The 26397-nt window shown below is 47.5% G+C and overlaps 7 protein-coding genes across 7 annotated transcripts; 2 read left to right on the top strand and 5 right to left on the bottom strand.

The window, feature by feature from the left end:
• Positions 1-4110: 4110 nt before the first annotated feature.
• N7466_006908 (TRAPP subunit BET5) lies at positions 4111-4843 on the bottom strand (the record flags this gene model as incomplete). The annotated part of the gene is made up of 5 exons (XM_057166297.1): positions 4111-4131; positions 4199-4287; positions 4358-4503; positions 4569-4743; positions 4807-4843. 5 exons carry the CDS (start codon positions 4841-4843, stop codon positions 4111-4113), a joined length of 468 nt encoding a protein of 155 aa, XP_057019338.1.
• Positions 4844-5256: 413 nt separating this feature from the next.
• On the top strand, positions 5257-8065 carry N7466_006907 (serine/threonine-protein kinase; the record flags this gene model as incomplete). Its single annotated transcript, XM_057166296.1, has 5 exons — positions 5257-5360; positions 5447-5516; positions 5580-5729; positions 5830-6828; positions 6887-8065. The coding sequence occupies 5 exons, from the start codon at positions 5257-5259 to the stop codon at positions 8063-8065; spliced, it is 2502 nt and encodes an 833-aa protein (XP_057019337.1).
• A 1382-nt stretch (positions 8066-9447) lies between these two features.
• N7466_006906 (putative AT DNA binding protein) lies at positions 9448-10786 on the bottom strand (the record flags this gene model as incomplete). Its single annotated transcript, XM_057166295.1, has 3 exons — positions 9448-10424; positions 10540-10654; positions 10745-10786. The coding sequence occupies 3 exons, from the start codon at positions 10784-10786 to the stop codon at positions 9448-9450; spliced, it is 1134 nt and encodes a 377-aa protein (XP_057019336.1).
• A 2477-nt stretch (positions 10787-13263) lies between these two features.
• set2 (SET and WW domain protein) lies at positions 13264-16211 on the top strand (the record flags this gene model as incomplete). Its single annotated transcript, XM_057166294.1, has 4 exons — positions 13264-13678; positions 13863-15493; positions 15553-15633; positions 15696-16211. The coding sequence occupies 4 exons, from the start codon at positions 13264-13266 to the stop codon at positions 16209-16211; spliced, it is 2643 nt and encodes an 880-aa protein (XP_057019335.1).
• Positions 16212-17242: 1031 nt separating this feature from the next.
• N7466_006904 (translation initiation factor 6) lies at positions 17243-18621 on the bottom strand (the record flags this gene model as incomplete). The annotated part of the gene is made up of 4 exons (XM_057166293.1): positions 17243-17600; positions 17681-17956; positions 18125-18196; positions 18587-18621. 4 exons carry the CDS (start codon positions 18619-18621, stop codon positions 17243-17245), a joined length of 741 nt encoding a protein of 246 aa, XP_057019334.1.
• A 1218-nt stretch (positions 18622-19839) lies between these two features.
• N7466_006903 (uncharacterized protein) lies at positions 19840-22431 on the bottom strand (the record flags this gene model as incomplete). Its single annotated transcript, XM_057166292.1, has 3 exons — positions 19840-20802; positions 20867-22254; positions 22344-22431. The coding sequence occupies 3 exons, from the start codon at positions 22429-22431 to the stop codon at positions 19840-19842; spliced, it is 2439 nt and encodes an 812-aa protein (XP_057019333.1).
• A 1482-nt stretch (positions 22432-23913) lies between these two features.
• Positions 23914-25134, bottom strand: N7466_006902 (uncharacterized protein; the record flags this gene model as incomplete). Its single annotated transcript, XM_057166291.1, has 1 exon — positions 23914-25134. The coding sequence occupies one exon, from the start codon at positions 25132-25134 to the stop codon at positions 23914-23916; it is 1221 nt and encodes a 406-aa protein (XP_057019332.1).
• Positions 25135-26397: the final 1263 nt, after the last annotated feature.

Genomic DNA, 26397 nt, shown 5'->3' with positions numbered 1-26397 from the left:
CCATGAGTCTTTTTTTTTTAAAACAAAATAAAATTAAGAGAAATACCCCGTTCAGCCCTAGTTGCAGGCTATTCTAATCATTCTAGGAGATTCCTTTGTCAAGGTGGTAGCATCATGCAATAAAGTACATTCCTGGTACCGAGTACACACAAGTGGCGCATGCCCTCCTGCCCTAGTGGTGTGTGGGTTCATGTTTCCTTGTACTCCGTACTCTCCGGACTCAAGTGCTCTTTTGATATAGTAATAAACCCCCCATCTTACAAGGAAAAGCCCGGCAGATCCTTGGATCCGGCGCTGGGTCTTCCCTCTTCCGTGTTCGCAGCTAAGAAAGATTAAGCAATTCGCCAGGCCCGAAAATTCTCCAAATTCTCGAAATTAACAGGCCGATCCGCTCCGATGACGTCCCCTGATCCGTTCAAAATGAAAAACCACGTAACTCGCCGGTTTCTCCATGTTTTCTCTCCTTTCTCCAAGTGACGTATAGAAACTATAGCTGGAACCGTTTCAAAATAAGAAAAATAAAAATAAAAACAAAAATCAGGGGCTCTAAACCGTGTAGGTTTCGAGCAAAAAAAAAAAGAAGGTCGGCTATCCTAGGCCCCCTCTTCACTTTTTCCCAGTGGCTTTTTATGAGTAAAGTTGAGGCGAGTGAGGCTGTGCAGGTCGTGCAGGTCGTCTGCATTAGTTACAAGTACAAGTGAGTATCCTCTCTGATTCGATCATGGCCCCGCACCAGCAACAAGAGCCGATGCGCTGGGTGCGTTGTGTGGCGCTAGCAATGGCTACCTGTTACTTTCTATTGGATTTTAAAGCTCGTTTGAGGGGTACGGAATCCGATAATTGAAGTTGATTGATTATTGTCTACTGTTTTTTTTTTGGCTTTGGCTTTCTCTTCCCGGGAAATGAAAAAAAAGCCATTGCTCCTTTTTTACCCCACGGGACAATGCAACTGTCTAAGCGCCTTCTCCCCGCTATACTCGATTCCTCTACTCCGTACAAAGGAGTAAGGTGGCACATGGATACAGTAGGTGAAAGTGGGATTTTACCCATGGATATTTGATACGCCCTATATAACCCTAGAGACTAATGTATGTACAATCCAGGATGATGCATGATGTTTGGGCCAACAGAGTAACAGTGCAGTATGCTTGGTTGCTCCAAGCAGAAATGATATCCAGTAGAGAATCAAGCCAAGAACTCTGCCCCTCAAAGAAATCGAAAGGAACCAATGTGATTTTTGTAAGATTTCCACTGATCATCTATGGATCACCGATGGCCAACTTCTTCACTCCTCCACGAATCATCCAAATGCTCTGTCGAACAAATGATAGTCCACATTGCCGGACGATCCCTTTATGGGGGGGGGAAGGTCAAAACGATGGACATCTTCCTCATTGGGTTGCTCACAGGCAATTCTGCGTGGGGTCCCTGTGCGATGGGGTCATCCTTTAAGAGTAAAGACGAAGTGCGCCCCTCTTATTCGGGTTAGATGACGGCATTTGCATTGTAACGGATATCGGACCACAAAAGCCAAAGAGGAAAGAGGGAAAAAAGTATTTTTAAAAAATTAACACATAGCATGATATTCTGTCAGGAAAAGAAAAACAGGAAACATTTGAAGCAAACTGTAGGAGAAAAGACCGTGTGAGTGATAAATTGGAGCCTATCAGGAAAGCACGAAGTGTGCGATCGAGTTCGATTCGTAGTTGTGCTTCACCGTCTATTTATCTATACAGCTTTTGATTACATGTGTAGTTGAAACATTGAATGGTTTCAATGTTAATACTTGTACAAGTATTGTTGGGTTTATACGTCCCCTAATCACTTCCAATCACTTTGATTCTTAACATATTCTCTAAAATAACCTTCACTCTGTACTCTCTTTGCTCTGATCTTTGCTCTGGATGATATTGTACTATCAATGGTTTATGAAGGTTAGTCATCAAGCCTCGGTTCTACACAGAGCCATCTCTCCACAACTCTTTATATACGAGGCATTTTCTTCACGCCAATAAAAAACATCTGAAGGGAGGGGCCATATATCCTGTATCTCCTGCCTATATTATTTATTTTATAGGATTTCAGATAAAGAGAAATCACAAATGGCATGTAGATTAAAAAGAAGTCTACAAGATTAAACGATAACTATACAAGACTGATGTCTTTCGGTGTTAACAACTCCACCCTAGTTCATGTCATACGTGCTATCTACAGTATCTATGCCTAGTAGAGGTATACCCCATGTCAATCATGCCTCAAGACTCAAGATTCACGATCCAAGATCACCTCAAACCCCATTTTCCCATTTTCCCAATTCCCATTTCCCATTTCCCTCCCAAACCCTCGCACACGACAGCCCCTCACAACCCCACCATCCACAAGCGCGGGTGACACGCCATAGCTCCGGGTACAAAGTCCTCGTCAAAGCTTTTTTTTCGCTTTCCACTGGACCAACGCCAAACAATGCTGACCGCCAGTTGAGAGGCGCAGCGGACCAAAGGGAGAAAAAAAAAACAAAAATCCAAACCGGAGTAATAAAATAGTCAAAGTAAAACTACACTAACACACAAAAGGGAAAGAAAAGAAAAAGAGGGACCTTGACATGGTGTTTGATAGAATTCAAAGTTACCTAAATCTTTGCGAATTTAGTACCTGACAACACATCGCACTAGAGGCAATGTAGCAAGGGAAACGAAGCGAGGCTAAAAAAATGCAAAGATTAGAAATCCTGTGGACTGGTTGCTTTCGCTTTCTACCGTAGGACAAAGGTAGATGCATGTCAGGGATCGTCTGCAAGCTTCGACTTGAGAAGTTGAGCTGAGCTCGACATGCATGCAGTAAAGAGTGCAGGAAGCTCCGAGCCGTGCTTGCTTTTTTTTTATTTTTATTTTTTTTCTTTGGGATTTGTTTTTGCTTTTTCTCTAGGTTCGTGTTGTATAGTCCGTACATGTAGATATCTTATATGGCGCAGCCATTGGAAGGTTTAATGGCGCAACGCCTTCAAGTATCAATTGATGCGACATGTAATATCAAAGGTAATACAACCGTGATCATAGGATGGTTTCTCATGCATAATTAGAGCCACCTATAATAACGGAGAGGGAGTAATCTTGGCCTAGACCGTTTTTTTTTGACTTACTTTTCCCCCCATCGGCTGCATCAAATTTTGAGCATTGAGATCCCAGCCTCTACTGCATAGCCCCGAATCTTGAATGCCGAGTCTTCTTTGTTTCACACCGAACATGTGCGCCTGCAAAGGACTCTGATAGCTGTGAGAGTCAGTCCGTGCATAGACCATGGCCCAGATTCCAAGGAGCCTGCTTTATCTTTCCTTGGCGACATGAGCAATCGGACTAGACCGACTTGATTGGCCACCCCGGATAGAACAAGTGCGGCTTTTTTTTTTACATTGTGCAGCTAGACCTTGGTAACTTCTCGGGAGCGCGGGAGCGATGAGTCAAAAAGAAGGGGGGCAAGAAGGTTCACCAACTGCAGTTGAAGGTAAAAAAAAATTATCCACTTCGACATTTAAAGTATTTATAGATTTGATAGGTGACTGGTGGAATCAAGATCACTTCGGGTATTCCAATGAATTGTTGTCATGAACAAGGATAAAGATGATACCAATTGAACCGACTACAAGATTCCGATTTATCCCGTCTTCTATCGGTAGCTATCTTCGGTCCTTCCCCTAGTCATAGAACGTGAGCTATAGCCATTCGAAGGCTTGTGCGAGGACAATCGCTTAATCCAGCCATCGGGCGTTGGCGCGTGCGCGCCACGTGGGAGACCAGGCGCACTGAGTGGCAGCCACCGTGGGTGGGAGAGAGAGAGAAAAGTGGTATGGGGCTCTTATCCCTGGGTATGCCGTCCGTGCAGGTACCCATGGAGCCACAACAAATCCCGCGGAGGTAGATAGGATTGCGGTGTGCGTTGTCTGCTGTCGGGTTCCGGATCCTGTTTAGGGGGGAAGGGAATCGGCGGTCATCCGTGATATAGCGAAGCTGGCCCAAACTTGTTCCTCCTGTGCAACACAAGTTCCTAGATGGTTGGGCTGGCAGCTTGGAACTGCTTGGAACTGCTTGGACTCTTGAATCGAGAGGTGGTTGATCACGCTAGAACCCGAGTCTGCTAGCAGATCAGAAAACAAGTCAACAACACAAGGGCGAGATGGAAATTATGAATCGACACAACATACCACGAATTGTTCTAATGATTCTTCAAATAGCTCATTGTTCACACCCACGCCACCAGGGTGTTCGACTGGAGACAATGGGTTTTTGACCACTAAATTCAAAAGATTCAAGTCAGAAAGCTTGTGCGACAAAGAGTTTGAGGTTCATCGGGTCTCACGAACCATATTCCACAAACAGATTGATATAGATCTGTTGCAGGGCGATACGCATGCTTGGGCTCTTGAGATCCGTCACCATAACGAATTTGATATTTGTCGGGGTTTCATAATAGTGCAGCTTGTACTGGCTGGTGGTGTATGAGATGAAACTATTGCCATTCGCCATTAGCGCTCGGGATTTGGAATTCCGCCAATGTTGGGTGGTTGGTCTTACTTGTCATCGTCACCTCCTAGCTTGCGCACCATGTTTCGCAGTGAGAACACGGTACCAAATACCAACTTCGCATCGTCATCGCTTGCTCGTACAGTCTGACCTGTTGGTCCACCTTGGGGCTTGCCCACGACGGATGTCGGGCGCGGAAGCCATCGGCGCTTGTAGATGCATTCCGCTGAAACATGATTAGCGGGTCTGCCAAACCGAAAGTGGGTATTGATCAGGGAAGGGGACATACCATGGCGGTCAAAGATATAGAAGGAATAGACAGTCATGACGGGCGTAAACGCGAAGAGGCAATTGTCCTGTGTCCTGACCGAGGTGGTTGTTGATGTTCAGGGGACTTCTCGGGCGGTGAACCGGGAGTAATGACAACAGATCACTTTATCGATAACGGGTCTAACGACGCTGCCTAGCTAGACAAGAGAGAACGCAGACTTCTTTTCTGGTCTTAGTGTCACCTAAAATTAGGGCTTGCTCACTGAGCTCCTTCTTTGATATTATTCCCTTGCTTGAAAAGAATAATAGTCTTTTTTCCCATAAAAAAAATACTTTCTCGTAAGGCTGACTTACACTGCATCACACGTTATCTGAGCCCCCGCTCTCTCTCCCCTCTTCTACCCCACACACATCTTTCCTCCCACGTCGTTTCATCTTCCTCCATTTTGTCGAGTAAAAAATTTCGGAAATGGACGATTGTCCTGAGACTCCCTGTGAGATCTCCGCGGAGCCCGAGGTGGACTCACAAGCTGTTGAGTCGGGAGACCCACCGCCACCCCCAACTCGAGTCGAGTAAGCTCCAAAAAGATCACCCAAAAAATAAGCCATTGTCCCTTAAATTGGGATGAATGACTGACCTTTGTTACTCTGTAATCAAGTTCCGCCGCATCCTACGAGAGTCTTGACCGGCATCGGCGACGAAACCCTCGAACAAGGCGCCCGGTGAAGGTTGGTGTTAAGGTGTTTCTTGATGCGTGACAGACTCTGCGAGACTGATCATGTTGCGATTAGGAAACTCTGGACGCTCGCTCCCAATACACGACAAGTCAGGATGATGGCACAGCTGAGCACCGTATCAATCAATACATTATCAAGCAGGAGATCGGGCGAGGATCCTTTGGCGCGGTCCATTTGGCGGCCGACCAATATGGAAATGAATATGTACGACTACAGAACCCACGATCCACAAGTTTCCGAAGGGACGAGATCCAAAGTATATGGATATCTGCAAAGAATGAAGCGCTGATAATCTGCGTTAAAGGCAGTCAAAGAATTCTCCAAATCGCGACTGAGGAAACGCGCGCAGTCGCATATGCTGCGGCGGCCCCGAGGACCTCGACGACATGGTACCGGTATGAATCTTCCCAATTCGCCATTGCACCGGAACCCCTCCGAAGACGACAATGAGAATGCGAAAAATCCGCTTTACCTGATCAAGGAGGAGATTGCGATCATGAAGAAATTGAACCACAACAACTTGGTATCCCTGATGGAAGTATTGGATGACCCGACCGAAGATTCCCTATACATGGTAATGGAGATGTGTAAAAAAGGTGTGGTGATGAAAGTCGGATTGGAGGAACGTTGCGATCCTTACGATGACGAGCTCTGTCGATGCTGGTTCCGTGATTTGATTCTGGGAATTGAATATTTGCACGCGCAGGGCATTGTACACCGTGATATCAAACCGGACAATTGCCTAGTGACCAGCGACGATGTACTCAAGGTGGTGGATTTTGGTGTCTCGGAAATGTTTGCAAAAGACTCGGATATGTACACGGCCAAGTCCGCTGGCTCCCCTGCGTTTCTGCCGCCGGAGTTGTGTGTTGTGAAGCACGGTGATGTCTCGGGAAAGGCAACGGATATTTGGTCTATGGGTGTCACGCTTTATTGTCTTCGATACGGGAAGCTTCCATTTGAGAAGTCAAGTATTTTTGAATTGTACGAGAGCATCAGGAGTGATCCGGTAGTATGCGAAGATGAGCAGGACGAACGTTTTACGGATTTGATGAGTCGTCTTTTGGAGAAAGACCCGGCAAAGCGCATTGATATGCGTGGTCTGAGAGTGAGTGACACTGATTTTTGGTTCTTTGTCTTGGAATTCATTCTTACGCATCTGCAGGAACACCCGTGGGTGACAATGAATGGAGCCGACCCTCTTCTATCTGAAGAGGAGAATACAGCCCATAATGTCGAACCACCAACCGAGGAAGAAATGAACGCCGCCATCACCAAAAGCATGAGCCACGTCATGACCTTGGTATGTTTGTCTTTGATCGGATCCGGTTGGGGCTTTTTTTCTAATCCAAGTCTATTAGATGAAAGCCGTCACGAACTTCAAGCGTTTGGTTGATCCAAATAGAGCAGCTCCTGCTATGCAAAGTATTCTTGGTGGAGACCATGAGGCGCACTTTGTTGAGCCACCCATGGAAATGGATGCCGATGAGGAATTTCCGACCGTCGGACTGGATGAAAGTGTCACATCTCGCCACGGGCCAGGGGGTGGTCTCCGGAAAGTTTTAGGGCGACACCCAGTGCTCGCTGGATCCAATCGTCAGGAGAACTCATCAACAAGCGACTCAGCAAGTATATCGTCTCGACCAGGGCAAAGCCCCGTTGGTAGCAAACGACCCAGTGGAGTCTTTGAGCCAGAATTGAAGGACTCTGGGTCAATACGCACTGGTAGATCTCCGGCTGATTTCGCACGTGGCGCGAGGCAATCATCACAGTCGGGATCTCCAATGCCACCGTCTCGGGCCAGCTCAGCAACTACTAAGCGTAGTGTTGAAGGAACCCGTGGCCATGCACGGGATCCATTGGAAGAAGAATTCCCGTATCTTCACATCGGGCCATCCACATACACGGGATCTTCACAAGAGCCCACCGATCTCAATATTGGAAGTGACCCGGCACCTCTTGTTGAAGAACCAACTAATATGGATCACGATCTGGAAGGGGACTCGGCCGCTCCCGTGCATTTTGTCAGCGAATCGCCAGGAGCCGCTGAATTCGACATTTACGACACGGCTTATCGACAGGAACTTGAGCGGATCCAGACCAGCTCCAATCACGTCAACCCCGGTGTCGGACCGAGGGTATACCTGACTCGTCGTATCGAGAACAAAGACGATGTGCTGAATTTTGCCAAAGAAAAGGCCATTGATTTGCAAACTGGTACAAAGAGGTTCTTCTCTTCGCCGGTGGCCAAGGGCCCGTCCTCGGCATTTAGTGCAGCCGTGAGCTTGCTTCGGAACCAGATAGAACAGAAGAAAGAAGCGGATATTAAAGAGGCACGGCAACAGCCCACTGAACAGCCGGCCGGACGACGGACATCCAACCCGCCTTCAGCGTCGATCGTATCGCAATCGATCCCAGGTCCTGAATCGTCATCTGTCGAGGCAACAGGAGTGCCTGTCCCAGAAGCTCAGACTGGCGAGGACTCCAAGGCTCAGTTGCGACGACTTCTTGGTCGGGCTCGTGACAAGCTTGGAGAGTAGTGTTGTATGTGAGAGAAATGGACATAGGCGGAATCATTCGAATAATCCCAGCGAAGGCTGACATAGCACTACTGAATTGAAAAGATATTAAAGCTCACTGTACATTATAAATTAATCATCTTACACGCATAGTAAGTCACAAAACAAGAGAAGATTTGATAAAAGAGCGCAATGAGAAAAAGCATTGAAATTTGGCAATAAAAGAAATGAACGAAGATGATCTGAAAACATGAACCATAGAAGTGCTCAGAAAATAATCAGGTATCAAAAATCTTATCATATCCGAAACCAGTAAATAATGAGAGTATGTCAACAGGGATCAGCAGAACAGTAGTGCTGATCATCATAGTATCGCTTCAAGTCAAGTCAGCGACGAGAAAGGAACATCTGGAAAAAAAAAAAAAGAATAAAATAAACCATTAAATAATACAAGACCCAGCAGACCCGTATAAAATAGAATGCAGGCCGGAACAAAAATCAGTAAAAACAGCCAGAATCAAAGGCATAAAAGTTGAAGGCTCAATAAGCCGCCGTCGCCATGCAAGACATTCGTTAGTTGGTGCATGTCACATTACGCTGGGCAGGACAGAAGAATAAAATCAAGTCATATCAAAGCCAGAAATATAAGGTGAAAGGAAGAAGGAAGAAGAGGAAGCAGAAGAGGTGACAAAAAAAACCTCAGGGCGGGGGCGCAAAAAAAAAATCCAGGAGCAAAAACTTCAGACAAGGGGCATAAATAAGCGCTTTGCAGAGAACGAGCAAAAGGCCTAGCCCAAGCCAAAGCAAGTTGCATCAGCATCAGCATAAGCATCAGCATCAACATCATAGACATAACACTTCGTTTTTCGTCTGGTCGTAGAAACTTGAAGCTGAAAAGGGGACAGGCGGAATCTTCGAGTGTGAGCGTGGATCATGACACATTGTTAGAGAGACATCGAAATCGAGATTGCAGCAGATCGGATTGGCGTGGAAATCAGATTGGGGAAAAAAAATAGGGAGTGTCGTTGGTGCAGTGGGGACTTGAACACATCTGTCCAAGTCTCGTCTCGGAGGTCGCTGAAGAGCAGAGCAAACGCTAAAGCTGGAGCTAACGCAGGCAGACACAAAACTGAAACGAACGCGAAAACGAAAACGAAAACGCAAAACAATAGCGCTCCGCGAAACGCTGTCTATTGTTCATCATTGGATTCATGGAATCGTTGCTGGAGGGGGCGGGGGCGCAGAGAAAGGCGAGCAAGGCAAGGGATTGTCTGTATGTTTCAAAGTTTGTCGTGAACGTCGCATCAATGGGAGTCAAATCGAAAGAAAATCACAAATCACAAATCACAAATCAGGTGCAAGTGCAGTCACAGTTTCCAGGATCAAGTCCGCTTAGATTATAATTATCGAGGGTTCTCGCCAGGGGTATTACTTGCGCGTCTGTCATAAGGTCCCGGTCCTTGCCCCTGTATCGGAGCCGACGACCCCGGCCCCGGCCCAGGTCCCGGTCCCTTTGGGGTTGAATCCCCCCGACTGGTAACCGAGTCCCGACGACCACCTTCAGGCGAGAAGCGGTCCTGGATGGCATCATATGCACCCCGTTCAATAGGGGCAGTGTGGAAGCGAGGAACGTTATCTCGAGCAATGTTCTCTCGCGGACCGAGTTGCAGAATACGTGGGGAGGGAAGGGGGCCCATTTCTTGGAGGCGGGGCAATTCTCGCATTGGACCCATGGTCCGCGTCGGCACGTCCCGGCGTTCTTCGGGGCCCGGTAAACTTGGTGCTGGGGCAATTGGGCGAACGCCCGTTTCATACGGAGTGCTAGTACTGGGGCCAGCGGCCGAGCTAGCTGTACTTGGATTCGGGTTCGGGGTTGAGCCTGGGCCAGGCGCACTGGGTTGAGTGTGTCCGGGATGCGCATAAGCTGCGAGTGGTACGCTGGGACTGCTAGGGGACGGAGGGATCTTGGATCTGCCGGAGCCGGATCGTCTTGGAGGCGGGTAAGTCTCCCCGCGAGCTTCGGCGGCGGCTTTGCGCCGTTCGGTTTCGAGTTTGCTAGGACGGCCTCGTTTGCGGGGAGGCTCGCCGGGGTTTCCTGTGGCGGGACCTTCTAGGCGTGGGGAGAGCTGGGCTGATGTTCCACTTTCACTGCTGTACGAGGCGACGCTGGCTGGTGGTCTTGGTTGGATGGCGCGTGGTTTATTCTCGAAGTACAGTGGTCGTTTGCGCAGGTTGGGATCTATGGGTGGTGCTGATGACCTGATTCCCTCTGGACGGGCCATTTGGACCGGGGCGGACACTGCCGCCGTAACTGGCGGATACTGGTGGAACTGAGATTGCATGTTGTCAAAGACCATTTTGCACGAGCTCATGGTGCGACCTATATGTTCCAGAGGATTAGACATTGGCGGGGGACTTGTTTCTTCTTTCTGGCATGGGGTTTCTCTTTTGGTGCCATTGAAATTGATCCCAGGGGATGAGAGGGGATTGTATACCTGGCGGAAGAGGGATATGATCCCAACTGGGTTGAATGCGATGCTCATGGATCATGCGAACCAGATAGCTGGATGGAATACCGGCCTTTTTGAGGATCTCAGTGAGTAGGAAATACTATTGATCTTGTCAGTCTCGATTCTTTGTGTGGGATTTTGGTTGTTTTTTTTGTTTTTTTTTGCAACGATGCACGATCACAATACATACCTTCTCCCCCTCGGTCCATGGCCTATCTGATGGATTCGACATATCCAGACCATGGAAGCGGACAAGTTGATTCTCCTTTGACTTGTAGCAAGATATCGTGACAGTATGAAAACCAGTACTAGCAAAGCCCCCCAACTTAATATAGAAGCAGATTTATGTATAAATGAAAAAAAAGCGGAAGATTCCCACAAACAAGCACAATCACCTCCCAGACCAAAGATTTCAATCGGAGCGAATGGCGGGTCCAGTAGAGAAAGGCCAAAAGATAGATGACCAACAACACACGCGGTTGACACTTGGGAACACCCTCAAGAGAAGGGGGAGAGAGAGAAAAAAAAAAAAAAGGGAAAAAGAAAAAAGAAAGTAGAGAAGACCAATTCTTATGTGGCCATGCTCCCACGAGGAATGTCAGTAAAAGAAGAAAAAGGAGTGACAGAAAAGAATTGAAGGCTTTTCAGCCAGTGGAAAAGAGGAACTCGAAGCAAAACAAAACGCGGTCCATTCAATTCCCGGCTCGAATTGGTCAACACGGACTTGAGCCGGGATCGCGCAGGAACAACGCGTTGGACCGGGAAAGCTGCAGGGACTAGATTGGGGAGGGGGATGAGGGGGAAAAGGGAGAGAGAAAGAACAAGAAAATCAAACGGGTGCAGGTTTACAGGTTTGCAGATTTGCAAGAAAGCAGTTTCATATCTTCCAGAAGACTTCGAAACAAAATTACCACTAAATCACGGCTCAAACATTGGTAGGTTCGGGAATAAAGAGGGGCCAGAAAAAGTAAAAAAAAAATAGTAAAAAAAATGGTGAAAGAGGTTAGAATGAAAAATGAAATCTCCAATCAAGTATAATGTCGAAATGAAATCAAAGAGGAATTAAGAGAAGGAAATAAGAAAATAAGGAAAAATAGGAAATCAGAGGGAAAACATATATAACAAAAGAAAAAAAGTAAAAAAAAAAAGTCAGTAAACCAGTTGACCTATAAGCCAAAACCAGATTACCAAAAATACCCAAATACAAACATCCCCCTATTACATGCAGGATGAACAAAAGGGAAGAAAAATTAGAAAATAATAAAAATAAAAATACAAAAATACAAATAAAAACCAAAAAAGGTCCCGTTTCATGATTCGATCTGCGTAACTCCAATACCTCAGACTATGGCAGTTCCAGAGCCAAGGTACGCATTGCGGGAAGCCCAGTGCTTTTTCCGGTTCTAAACCGTGCGCTGATACCGGGGCTTTGGGTCAATATTGTGTTTGAAGCTAATGACTGGCGTGGGTTAGACTTGATCCACTCTGGGTAATTATAATTAACGGGAAAACAGTAGAATTCCAACCCCAATGGTTCCAAGATCTGATGGTTCGCATACTTTAGAAGCTTTGGTCTTATTACTTGTATAAGAGATACCCATGATACTAGTATCTATTGAATACCTCTATTATTATACAGGTCAAAGTCCAGGAGATGAAGTGTACCTGAGTTGTATATAGTATATACATATACTATGGATATAACCTACAGTATATATTCCTAACATTTCCAACTTGGTAAACTCTCCCCCGCACAGACACCGTTTGCCTGCATTTAAATGGTCAACGGTTCCTCTGATCCAATCGATTCCCGCCCAGACTACAATTCTTTGCTGACGACTTTCATCTGCCATCCCTATCCACTCATTTTACTTACTTCCACGCAGCTGCCCGTGGACGTGGCTCTGCACCCTTTGTCGCTCCCTCTGAGCCTATCTACTTATTCCATGCATTTAGTGGCTTGATCGCTGCATGCTCTTTTCTGATCTATTCCACCTGAAACAGAAATGAGCCTCGGGCCTTTTATTTTCTTCAAATCCATTCCATTTAATCGACCCTTTTTAATTTTTATTTTATTTTTCAATATGCATTATTTATTATTATTATTTTATTTTTGAAAAAAAAAAGCTATTTACTATGTATATTCTTCACTTACTTTATTATTACTGACTCTCACAGCCCTAGTATTTACTTTAGGTATTTGTGATCTAGAGATTTGTGCTTCAAACGTTCCAACCTTGGTTGACTTCAATGTGACAATTGGCCTTATACCGAGGCCACAGTATGTACACTCTCTATAGTGCAAAACAATGGCCTCCATTAACATATCCTAGTGGCCAACCAAAAGAAAAAAAGAAAGAAAAAAAAAAAAAAAACTCCAAAAAACCACCGGGGCATATCACTGCATCTGAACCTCCACCTTCTGAACCTCCAGCCTCTTGGATTTCTCATCCTCACATCCATCCCCCAAACCTTCCACTGAGAATTGTGTTGCAAAACATTAATAAAATCATCGTGAACTCAGTTCCAAAGGTTGGCCTGACGCGTGGGCGGTGAGAGCGCGAGACGCGGGAATAGCACCTGTGGTTCCTTAGATTATCACCGGTGAAATTGAACTTGTCCCTATCCTCTCTCACACTTCTGTCGACCATCTTTCTTTTCAACATCTCCTTTTTCTTCTTTTTTTTTCGTCTATAGTCCGTGTCAGTTATGTTGCCCCAGGGCACGGACCCCCATGACTTAAACACAGCTATGGATTCAGCTACCGACTTGAAAAATGGCCGGTCATCGCGCTCCTCCGCTTCACCTTTATCGCGTCAGACCTCGACCTCAAACTCTCACTCCCTGAAAGAAGACCCTGACAGGGCCTCAGAATCCGACCCTATGGAAGAGAAAGTCGGCGGCAACATTGTCGTCAAACAGGAGCCCGGTCAGCCACCGAGGTTGTCTCGGAGTTCGTCGCAGAAAGTCCCGTCGAGGCCACCGCAGCTTTTTTCACATCTGCCTGACAGTACCAAGGATGCCTTGGCCACCTTTTCACAAATCGAGGACTGCTGGTACGCGAACAAGTATATGGGTATCACTGAGCATGATGCTATGGAGTGTGAATGTGCTGAGGAGTGGGGTAAGTGCTTTATTTTTTTTTCTGTTCTGGTGCTCGCCGAAGTTTTCGCCCTCCCATTCCTGGAATTTATCATGTTTGAGAGGAGAGAGGGAGGGGAATGGGAAGGGAATGGGAATTCCGTGGCTTTGCATTGTATCATCAATTTTTGGAGGTGTCCGTGTCACTTACCCTCGATTTTGATTAGAACCCGAAACTGGCCGAAATGTGGCCTGCGGTGATGATTCCGACTGTATCAATCGATGGACCAAGATGGAGTGTCTGGGCGACTGTGGCTGTGGCGCGGATTGTCAAAATCAGCGATTCCAGAAGAAACAGTATGCGCCGGTATCGGTCATCAAAACCGAAAAAAAGGGATTTGGACTGCGAGCTGAAGTCAATCTGGAGCCGAATCAATTAATCTACGAGTATGTGGGCGAAGTGGTGGGCGAGGCCCAATTTCGGAAACGAATGCGAGACTACGACGAGCAGGGCATCAAGCACTTTTATTTCATGTCGCTGAACAAGGGCGAGTTTGTCGATGCAACCAAGCGAGGCAATCTAGGCCGTTTCTGCAATCATTCTTGCAATCCCAATTGCTATGTCGATAAATGGGTGGTCGGAGAGAAATTGCGCATGGGTATTTTTGCGGAGCGCGCGGTAAAAGCGGGCGAAGAGCTGGTCTTCAACTACAACGTGGACCGATATGGTGCCGATCCCCAGCCCTGCTACTGCGCAGAGCCAAACTGCACTGGTTTCATCGGTGGTCGAACACAGACGGAGCGCGCGACTAAACTATCGAATGCCACAATTGAGGCTCTCGGTATTGACGATTCGGACGGCTGGGATACCGTCGTGGCCCGGCGACCAAAGAAGAAGAAGACCGGAGAGGACGACGAGGAATATGTGGACAGCGTACAACCGAAGTCCCTGGATGAGGATGGTGTGACCAAGGTCATGGCGGCCCTGATGCAGTGCCAGGAGAAGTGGATCGCCGTCAAACTTATAGGACGTATTCAGCGCTGCGAGGATGAACGAGTGCGGAATCGGGTCGTGAAGATGCACGGTTACCAAATCCTCAAGTCGCAGCTTGCCATGTGGAAGGATGATCATACCGTGATGGGTCAGATCTTGGACATCCTGGATACCTTCCCTCGTCTTACTCGAAACAAGATCGTCGACTCCAAGATCGAGGACAACATTCGACCGCTTTTACAATGTGGTGACGAGCGAGTCGCCCAAAAGGCGACAGCATTGTTGGCTAGCTGGGCCAACCTGACCGTTGGGTATCGCATTCCGCGCATGAAACGGGGCGAGCAAGCGAAGCAAACCGTGAACCAGTTTGAACGCCGTGAGTCTGGCCGAGAGCAGCAGCGCCCGCGATCTGCCAGTCGTTCTCCACCACCCGATGCGCATCAACAAAACCAACTGAAGAACCGACGCGAGTCTCACAACCCTCATAACCGGCAGCCTCGACCTAATCGACGTAATCGTCAGCAACAACAGCAGCAGCAGCAACAACAACCAGCCTTGCCCGATGGATGGTACACTGCCAATGACGACCAGGGCCGCGTTTATTACTACTCTATCTCACAAGAAGTGACATGGGACCGACCGACTGCCCCCGCAACTGGTCCTGCGGTGAACCGGACCAATTTTATCTTGCAGAACATCATCGATGGTATCATGAACACTCAAGAGAAAAGCACATCTGAGCAAAAAAGCGCAACTCCCGGTACACCCCAACCCACGTCCGATCACTCGGGAAAGAAAAAGCGGGAAGAGGACTGGTGGAAGAAGCTGGAGCTTCACAAGCAGAAAAAACTTTACGAGAACACGGTATGTGCAGTTGATTGCTAAGAAACAAGGGCTATTAAAAATGCTAATTACTACCACAGCTGTACCCTCACGTCAAAGCTGTTGTCGATAAATACAAGCACAAGATCCCGAAAGACGATTTGAAACGGTTTGCCAAAGAGGTAATGTCCATCCCTTGACAAAGGAAAAACCCGGCTCTGTCTCTAATCATTTTCAAAAACAGGCGGCCACCAAGCTCGTCGAGGGTGACTATAAGAGAAACAAGGTTTCCGATCCTACCAAGATCAGCGAGAAGCACCGGCAAAACGTTAAAATATTCTGCACCTCATACTTCGACAAGGCCGCAAAGAAGCACAAGGAGCGTGAGAAGCGCAAGTCCGGCAACGCTGCGCAAGCCAGTGGGACCCCTGCAGACGAAGACTCCAAGATGTCCGACGACGAACAAGAGCCTTCGGCAGGCACGGGCACGGGCACAGCGACATCACCCATGGATGTGGATGACGACGCCTTGGCTTCTCTCAAGCGCAAGCGCCATGACAACATAAATCAAGCCCCAGACCACCTTACCCCAGGTGAAAACGGAAGCACCTCCCCTTCGAAACGCCAAAAGTCCACCCCGCCCCGCCCGCCATCACCACCTCCAGTGAGGGATTCCATTGACTCCAATGACAATGACAATGATGATGATCCCTCCCCGCCACCACCACCTCCCCCGCCGAAAGATTCGCCAACGGAATGATCATTCCCCTCTCCCATCACTTACTTCCCTCTGTCGAAAACCATTCCAGACCACAAATGGATGTGTGAAAACCAAAAAGAATGAATGGATGTGCGTAAGATGGCCAGATATGCTCGCACAATAATCCCTGCCCCCAAAACTGCGCAAGGACAAAAAAAGGAGACAGAGTCCGTGTGTTATAATTTCTTTCATCTTATTCTTTTCCGTTCCACAAAAGCATGAACACGCGTGACTCCTCCGAGGAGACAAGGATGAGTCCGAAGAGCATGCATGGGTCGGGACCTTTGTTTTTTTTGGGGTCTGGCCGTGGCTTTTCGGATCCCCTTGCATTTTTCTTTCTCTTTCTCTTTTCTCGTCTTTTCCCTCTATTTTCTCTATTTGTTTGCGCTATCATATGCTTCGGCTTTTTCGATGCCTTTTTATCTGTATTTTCGTCAAATACCCCGATCATAGTTCAATCAAGGAGTTGCATTTTCTGCTATACTGTCTGCATACTGTCTACTTATCTTGTGTTTATAGAGCGAGAACATCCCTGCACATGTGGAAGGCTACCAATCAATGGGTATTGTATTGGCAGGGAAATGTATACACATATGTACCGAGCAGTATCTGTCTCTATTGAACGAGTTTCTTAGGAACCGAGTACATCCAAGTATCTAGTATGCACATGCAATGTCTATTACGGTACACTGAAGGGACCTAGACATGATGATAAAATCAGCCTGGAGTACCTGATTCGATTCCGCACATATCAGACCAGACCAGACCAACTCTCATAGCCATAGGTATAACTATTACCTCAACCATGCAAATCCCAAAGTAAGAATGCAAGTTAGGTGAGCATATTCGAATGTTCGAAGGCTCATTCCATTTAATCTATTCCCATTCATCAATAGATCATGTAAAGCGCTTTTCAATCCAGTCCAGTCCAGTCCGAGAACGGTGGTCTTTGATTAGAGAAAAAAAAAAAGATAAAAAAGAGACATCAACATGATATTGTAAAGATAAAAAAAAACCCTTTAATCCCAAAACTAGTAGAAACTCTCGACAATAGACTCCTTATTGGGACCCTGTCCAGTACCACCGGGAGCCATCTCGCCCAAGCGGAAGACAGACTCAATAACGCTCAGCTCAGTAGCAGTAGTATCCAAACCGGTAATAGCGAGCCAGTCATTAACGACCATACCGGCACCAACAACAGGGGAACCACGGTTGACGGAACCAGCAACAAGAGGCACCTGCAGGAGGGAGGAGAGCTCATCTTGGTCGCGGACGGAAGTCTTGGGGTGGACGATACCACCTTGGTTGGAGAGCGACATGTATGAACCGGTCAGGACATTGTCGGCGACTGTTTGACGGAAAACCTCTACGCCAAGGACGTCGGCGATGCTGGACACGAACGGCATTATTAGCTTTTCATTCTTCTGGCAAAAAGCAGAAAGGGAAGAAAGGAAACAGAAAAAACTTACATCTCCTCTGTCTCACGCTCCAGATCGGGGTGCACGATTGCGACATGGTCGTTGCAGCAGATGACGTTGCCCAGTGCGGACAATCGCTCTTCTATGCGCTGGATCTTGACCGCGTCTGGGAGGGTGTTACGCAGGTGCTGCAGCTCCTGGTCTGTGGTGGTGGTGGGGACGAGAAGACCTTTGCGGTTACCGACTGTTAAGCGACCAACGATACGGGTACCGGCGATGGTAGCGTGGCAGATGGGGATGACATCCTGGAGCTCAGACTCGAAGACACTGGACAGGAAAAGATATCAGCAACTTGACAATAACCAGAGTGAGGCAGTAGCGGCAATATATACTCAACCACAATTAAAAGTAAAGTAAAGTAAAAGTGGCAGTAGATATTCCCGCGGCCCCCAAAAAAAACTTCTGGGAGAATTCGGGGCTAGATAACGAACGTACCTGTAGAAGTTCTCAGAAGCACCGACAGCAACGATGGCGTAAGAGTTTGTCAAACGAGCGAAGACACCGATCCTGTAGCAAGTTAGCAGAAGAACAAAACACGAGATGTGCGAAAATTCCCAAAAAAAAAATCACTCGAGGTTTTTTTTTGGACCCCGACTCGGATTTAAATCTGCGCCGGGATCTGGATCGGATCTGGCTGGGAAAAGCAGACGAAAAGCAAAGCAAGACAAGGCCGAGAAAAACGTGCGGCTCTACAATTCTTTCCAACCGCCCTGCTAACGCAACCAGAGCAGAATAGAACAGGATCATAGAATCGCAGCGCAGCGCATGCCCTCCCCTCATATCACATCACAATACAACACAATCCGCGCCATCCCAGCCCGTCGTCTATGTCTCGCAGTACACAAAGAGGGGGGAAAAAAAGAAAAAAAAATCAAACACATATCCAGGTAAACTCACTCGTTCGAGTTCTCGTATTGCGCGCGAACAGCCATAGTGGAGAGATAGAGATTGTCGGAAGAGGATATATTCGAAATTGGAGCGGAAGGGACCGGGATAAACGGTAGTCGAGACCTAGGGAATGGAGTCCTAGGTAGAGAGGAGGTTGATGCGGGGAATCGGGAATTTCCAAAGCTGGACTTGTTGGAAAGCAGAGACGAGTAGAGCAGAGGGCAGATGTTAAATGTTGAAGTGGGATGAAGATGAAAAAGAGCAAAAGCTCGCACCAATCAGAGTGCGGGATGGGATTTGCCCCGCTGGTGGAGACTGGGAACCTCATGATTAGTCACCGGTACGCGGGTTTTGCTGTGATTTTGCTTGTTGGAGGAGGTACCAGGTACTTGAGGTGGGTTTTTGAGTCATCGTGTCTCATGTTGACGGGATGACTCTTGATGGGGATTTGGTGATTTGATTTGATTCATGGGGTTTACTATACTTAGTACTTAGTACTTCTAGGATGTTATTGACTAGTAGTTAGTAGACAGCTAGTGCCTGTTTTCTTATAATCATGACTAACTGTCTACAGCTCTTGATCATTAGGGAGTCTGGATGTATTCCATCCTAGGGTGCTTTTTACTCAGTACAAAAAGATAAATGGTTTTCCTATTTCCCATATTATTCTTGATCTATGACGCTAGATAAAAGACATTTGAATAAGATTCACATTGGCCTGGAAATGAATAGGGTAAATCCCCATCTGAAAGCCTAACAAACAAAAGGCTCGATCAGAGCCCAGGGTAATAAACGCCTGGATAAGATAAACACCATCGCTGAAAAGCAGGTAAAAAAACACATAGATTACATCCTGGGAAATCATAGGGGTAAAATAGAGCGCCCCTCCCCCTCAAAAAAAGAAATAAATAAAAAAAGACACAGAGAACTGAGATCTCACGAATGAGACCTGAGTGTGGTCACAACTGAGGTTTTCCTCAGTACAAGAATTGAGAAACAACTGAACGGAGAATTCTTCACAAACCGCTCAGTTATTCTTCACAAACTGCTCAGTTCGCATGCTCGCATATTGACCCATGGGCTTTTTGAGATTGAGTATGCTTGAATGACTTTTTTTTTTTTTTTTGGCGTAGCCATATGAATGCGACGACCCGACTGTGATGGAGCCGAACCTAAAGATGTTGATGATGATGATACAGGTCGTAAAAATATTGATAAAAATATTGGTAAGGATATGTTGTTGATAAAAATGGGACGCCGCCTTAATATCGGCGAGGTGGTGGCGGTGGCCCATGACCATGGGGAGGAGCCCCATGGCCATGGGGTGATGGGAAGTACAACGAAGGCGGACCAGGCGGAGGAGGTCCTTGGGGGCCTGGTGGGCCTTGTTGTTGCTGAGGCGGTCCATGGGAGTGAGGACCGCCGGGGGGAGAGAGGTAACTCGGCAACGGCAGCCGAGCAAAGTTAGAGCCCGGAGGGGGCGGGAGTTGAGGGAGCCCAGCCATCGAAAACGGGTCGGGCAGTTGGCCTCGCGCGGGGAGTAGGCGACGAGGTTGAGTTGGAGTGGGTCGTGGAAGAATAAACGACCGAGGATCAGTCGGGCCGTGGCTCATGCCCTGAGGAGCAGGCGCACCCTGTGGAGGTGGCCCTTGTGATGGCTGGGACAAGATGGGTCGATGAGAGGCTTGAATATTACTAGGCTCTGTACGCATCTGAGGCAGGTGAGTTTGCATTGAGAGAGCAATATCAGCCAATGTGAGCAGAGCTCGAGGGGCAAGCTCGGCTGTTCCTGCTTCGGTGACGGTGAATCTGCTGTCTTTCTCGCCAATGACTTTGGATGCCTCAAGGAGTGTTTTCATGAAGTGGTCAATCAGAACTTGCCCCTTAACAGCATCTTCGGTTCCAGAGTCTAAGGCTTGAATCTGTGGATTGACATCAAAACCCATGCGAACTTGGTTCATGAAATTCTCCCAACTCTCCAAACCACGGCAATAAGCAGCAGCACCGTCTGGTGTTCGTGCATGCTCGGAGTAGAAACCTCGTTGGACTTCCTTTGCTCCGGGTTTACCGATTCGGTACAGATATTGTGGCTCTTCGGCATCAGGATCAGATCCATCGGTTTCAGTGTGCTCATCGTCTTCGGCGGCACGTTGACCTATGAGCAACTCGATATATTTGCCGCGGGCGATATGATACAATTCATCCTGAATGTTCGAAATGTTTTCCTAGTTGCCATGTGAGTACTCGGGCTGCAAGATGGAAAGGCGGGGAAGATGTTATCTTTTTTACCTTTGCTCGATTTTCAACAGCCTGGACGTCACCCTGATGAATTCTCTCTGCTGCCAACACAGTATAGTCGTATTCTTTCTTGATACGATTCAGAGCCTTTCGCTCATACTCGGCAAGTTCAGCAGACACCTGGGTCCATTCGGGACAATCTTTGTGGGCGTGCTTATCTTTAGCAATCTTCTGCATAGAATGATCGGCAAGGACAGTCAAAGCCAACTGCTGCACCCCTCCCAATTTCTTGTACATGGTAGATAAGTGCTCCTGACGGTTCTTGATGGGCTGAGTGAGAGGAATAGGTGAAGGGGATCGTCGTCGACAGTCACTATCCCAAATTTCATCTTCGATTCTCTTGCCGCCTCGTCGAATTTTATTAGCGCTGGTTGAACCGGTCTTTGGTTTGCCGCCACCACGTCCGCGACCTCGACCTCCACGAGCCCGAGTTGCCGTCGAACGAATAGTTCCAAGCGCACCGCCGCGACCACCACGGCCTCGACCTCGACCACGGCCCCGTCCACGAAAGCCACCACGTCCTCGACCGCCTCTTCTGGCGGGAGCATCGGCAGCGGATTCAACATCGGCATCTGCCATGGCCGCATCTTCAGGAGTAGTTTCCAATGATGCCGCTTCAATGCCATTTTGGAAAGCAATGCTAGGGATTGGTTCGGTTTCTTCCAGCTTGGGCTTTTTAGTGATGGGATCAGGTGATTGAGTTTCATCTTTCAATTCGATTGATTTGCGTTTTCGTGATAGGCGAGGCGATGTGGATGCCTTAGGCCCATTAGTGAGGATTTCAGGTGTGGCCACCTCTGGGGAAGTTTTGTTGGAGGAAGCAGACGGCTCTGAGGGCTCATCTTCCGTCTGATGAGGATCATCCATTTCTTGATGATTAGATGCATCGATGATGTCGGGGGTTTGAGAAGCTTTGGTGATGGGCTGCATCTCAAATTCGCCATTACGGATGTCATCATGTTCGGTTAATTCCGCATCCTTACTGGGACTGTCTTGTTCGGGGGCATCCCCAGGAAGCCTCAATCGAATTGATTGACGGGCCATTTGGCCAGAGTTGCGACGAGCCGAACGAGTCTCTCTGGACGATTCCGGAACAGCCATGGCGCGCTTGGAACGCCGAGCACGCGGAGTTGTCGGACTTCTAGCATGCATACTAGACTGGGCCACTGAGGCCTCATGGTCATCTGGTAGGACATCACCAGTGATTTCAGCGAGCTTGTCACCAGGAACTTGAAGCGTGACGATGAGTGATTGGGGGGCAGGGGATTCCTCCCGTGCCGCTACAGGTGTTTGAAGACTACCCCGAGCACCGCGATTAGCCCAGCGACCTCTGCCTCGACTACCCCCGCGCCCGCGGGGGGTAGGAGTTGAGACAGTGACTGGTAGTAGAGTTAGAACCGAAAGCTTTTTTTTTTCCCTCTTCCTTTTTTTTTTTTGGATCACACATGTCCAAATGTCAATGACTTACCGGATGCACGGCGCGTAGATGTGGATCGCGTAGCTAGGCTAGGAGTATGTACCGGACCGGCACCTCTTTTTCCTCTTCTGCCCACCATGTTGAGATCTCTCTTGAATGGGGGCCGTTAGCGGTGGCTTTACAGATGGTTTGGCGGAACCAAGGGAGGATGAGAGGCAGGATAAACAGGATAGAAGCTTCACGCAGGCAGAACCAGCCTAGCCGCGATCAGCGGGATACAAAAAAAAAATTGGGGAATTGGGAAGGTTAATGAAGAACAGAGTAGCAGAACCGGGATGAGGGATGGGGGAATGGGGGAATGGATAGAGGATGGGAAGGAGAATGAAGAAAAGAGAAGAGAACAAGGATGGGAGGAGACTGGCGAAGGATTGGGTGGAAAAAGTAAAAAAAAAAAACGGCGAGGTTATAACCGCGACCAAATGGGAGGATTCACTATGGGGGGCAAGTGAATGAATAATTCAATCCGGGGAATAGAGCAATTTGGCAATTTAGGGGAAACACATCTAAACTGGGAAATAGAAAGTGAAAGAAAACTCCAGATGTCTACCCTCAAGGGTCAGGATGTTAAGGTGTTAAGACAGGGGGGGCGGAAGGGGAAAGAAAAACACGATTACGTAGAATGACTAGAATGCGCCAGATTGGGGGGAGACGAGAACAATAAAAACCAGATTAAGAGAGAACAAAGGATCATTATACACCGAAAAGGAAGAATGATCGTTTGAAACTTACCTGGATTCAAGGGAAGAAGAGTAAAGAGTAAAGAGTAAAGAGTAAAGAGTAAAGAATAAAGAATAAAGAGGATCTACTCGGAGTGCAGGATTTGACGGGGCCAGGTGGCGCGCGAATGGGGACGCAAGGGAAGCTCAAGTACGAGAGAGAGAGATTCCTCTACAATCAGTAAAGAAGAACGCTCAAGTGCTGGCTGCGAGTAGAGAAAGAAGGAAAAGAGAAGAAACCAGAGAGTTGAAAGATACAGGAAATTACGAGAGATTCGGTGGTTTTTCCCGCGCGTCTACTAAGAAAAAAGTGCACGAGACTCTTTATAATCGGGGCTCAGATGATGAGATTTCTATATATAAAGAGATCACTCCTAGAATCCTTAAATAAAAGATCACTTTTTAGTCTTCTTTCCAGCACTACAATTATCATTTGAATTGCCAAAAAAAAAAAAAAAAAAACCAAACGGCTTCTGGGTTGACCCACTTGAGGTTTTGGTGACAGACGAACGCGGCCGTGGACGCCCGAAACCAGAGCCAAAGCTTGGGTACACCGCTATACTCTGAGAATTCGGAACTCAGGAACTAGAAATACATACTAGAGATACTAATAGAAGCTTCCAAAATACTATTGAGATAAAATCAAGGCTCATATTTAAACAGACCAAGAATAACAAAAAAATAACTCCATATCATTATCATCGCTTCCTTCTGTACAAAGACCATATCAAATAACATTACCTCCACTCCAAAATTCCATGTGAAATATCAGAAAATAACCCCAAAAAGATAAACAGGAAAGCAAAAACGAAAACCAAATAAAAAATAAAAAACAGAAAAGGAAATCAGTTCTCGTCGGGCGATTCGTACAGGTCATATCTCTTCTCATATTGCGTGATACTTCGCCGGACATGTCCGGCATCAATGAATGGCAACAGTCCGGACTCGGGCTCCTTACGCGCCTGTGCAAGTTCCTCGTCACTTAAAAAAGGTGATGGGAGAGGTCGCGATTCCCGGAGTGATCGAGCAGATCGCATCCGAGTCAGGGTCTGATGGGTGATGGTCTGGCCGGCAGACGGGGACGCCTTGACCCTCGTTCCCGGCGTGGGCGTCGGAGAGGGGCAAGGACTAGTAGATCGAAAGAGGGGGTGGATATTGTGTTCTTGAACAGTGAGTGTCTCCATGGATCCCGTCGGGGAGTCCAGATGGAAAGTTGATGCAGTAGGGGAAGGTTGAACCAAAGTGACCAAGGTGTCCAGCGAGGGCTGCCGGGTAGGGTCATGGCGGAGACTGGGCATACTGCGGATGCTTCCATTGCCTCGGAGTAAAGTGCGGTTGATGTAGTCCTGTGGGGACTGTGGTTGTTGATGCTGTTGATGCTGTTGCTTGGTTGGTGATTGTTCTGCGCTCGATGTGGTCGAAGTGGTATCGAAGGAACCATTCTTCGGCTTGGAGAGTTCCAAGCATAGGCCCGAGTCCCGGTTGGAACGCCGAGGAAACTTGCGAAGAGAACCTCTTCGGGTATCAAATCGATTCATGTCCGGGTATGGATCACAGACCTGGACGGGGTTTGTGACTGATGTTGGGGTTTCGGGGAGAGTCTTGAGCTCTTCGGAAAGATTATAGGAGTGTGGCCAAGCAGACTCGGGTCTTTGTTGGAAGCAGATCATAAGAAGGTATCCACAGTAGGAGCCTTGTGTAAAGACAGAAATCCCCCAAAAGATGGATCGAGCAATCCATAGTGAGGGCTGGTTGTGATTCGTGGCCATGGTTCCCGCAGTCGACCCAGCCGCAATAATTAGGTATGCAACCGTGAGGGAAAACACCCAAACCTTCCACCGAGGCCATTGGTGGTTTTGTCGGATATCTTGATGTACCAGAAGGCTGATCATAATCAATGCCACACAGTTCACAACACTCAAACTGACTGGAGTCCGCTCAGTGGCCGGTGTGGAGGAGGAGAGGGACTGGGCTACCCCATAAGCGAGGGCATTTAGAATAGTAACGATAATCGCAAAAAACATCGAGGCTCCACCCAAGGAGTATAACAACATATTAGAGGACATGTTGTGAGAGTAATAATAGAAGAAGAAAAAAGGACAGAAAATAACGAATGGAACCCGGATGAGCACTTCAGCGAGTGTAAACTGGGGAAGCTCTGAACATCCACGGGGGGAAACAAGAACGCCTTAAAGATGGAGTCTCAAAAGCAGGATTTCCATGCAGGGGGGAAAGCACATATTTATGAACATGGCAGTGCGCGTGGACTAGGAAATTGACGGGACGGAGCGAAGCACAAGGCGTGGCCGGAAAGTGTATCGAGCATAAATTCATGCAAGCTGAGTTGAACATGTCGAATTTGAGGATATAGATCGATCTGACCCATCAACCCGGCAAAGCGATTAGAGTCTGCGGGGGGATAAGCAAGAATACTAAAAACAAATAATAATCAAAAAAGGTCCCGGACATGTTCATGATGAACTGTATAAGCCCGGCTCGGTTCATGTTGTAACCTACACAATTGATCTGTCGATTGAAGTTTAATTGCACTGGCGATTCCCGAACCAAGTACTTTAATCTCGCACTTGGGAACACGTAGATCTACCTAAATAAAGCCCTCCGGCACATCTTCTGATCTGTATATCCAAATACCATTGTCATGCTAAAAGGCATCCAAATACCTGCCTTGCTACTCGAGGTGTACGGACATGTGGCAATGCTTTCATCAACGCCCGATTCCGGGGTAGAAATTGAAGGCGAAAAGAGCCCAGCCCCGAGGAAATTTTCCATAGTGCTGTCAATCCGTACGCTAGCTGAGAAACTATCTATTCGATTCATCCAGTGGCATAACCGAAACTCAAAGTGGCGGATCGTATAGTCCGATCTCCCGAGGCAAATGTGATATATCAATCGCCCGTGGGAAAACTCTTCCGTTCTCCCCTGTTCTGTTCTCCCTTCCGGTTGGATCTTCCTATTTTTTCTTCGATGGAGCTCATTTTTCGAACAAGTAGTGATCGGTAGACCTGGCCAGGTTCCTGGGACATGTCTCCGTATTTAAAGATTTGTATATGATTCCTGCCAATCGGATCTTCCCATATTCCCTTGCAGGGGCTTGACAATAGTAGATCAGCCTCTATAATTTGTCAATCCAATCGGGATGCTTTTCTATTGTGCTTGGTGGAAGATTCCTCATAATTGTTATATTCTTTAGTCTGAACGTTAGTATATTGTACGGGTGATGGATAAGAGGTACCTGAATCATGCTCATTTCGGATGCAAGCAATTGCATGAAAATCAAAGGGTCGCCTTTTGTTTTCCGATACAGAGCG

The sequence above is a fragment of the Penicillium verhagenii genome (genome assembly GCF_028828195.1).
Source record: "Penicillium verhagenii strain IBT 33310 chromosome Unknown utg000007l_segment0_segment0, whole genome shotgun sequence".
In the NCBI taxonomy this organism is placed as follows: domain Eukaryota; kingdom Fungi; phylum Ascomycota; class Eurotiomycetes; order Eurotiales; family Aspergillaceae; genus Penicillium; species Penicillium verhagenii.
Note: the sequence above shows the minus strand (reverse complement) of the source record. Positions and strands in the feature narration are given on the sequence as shown.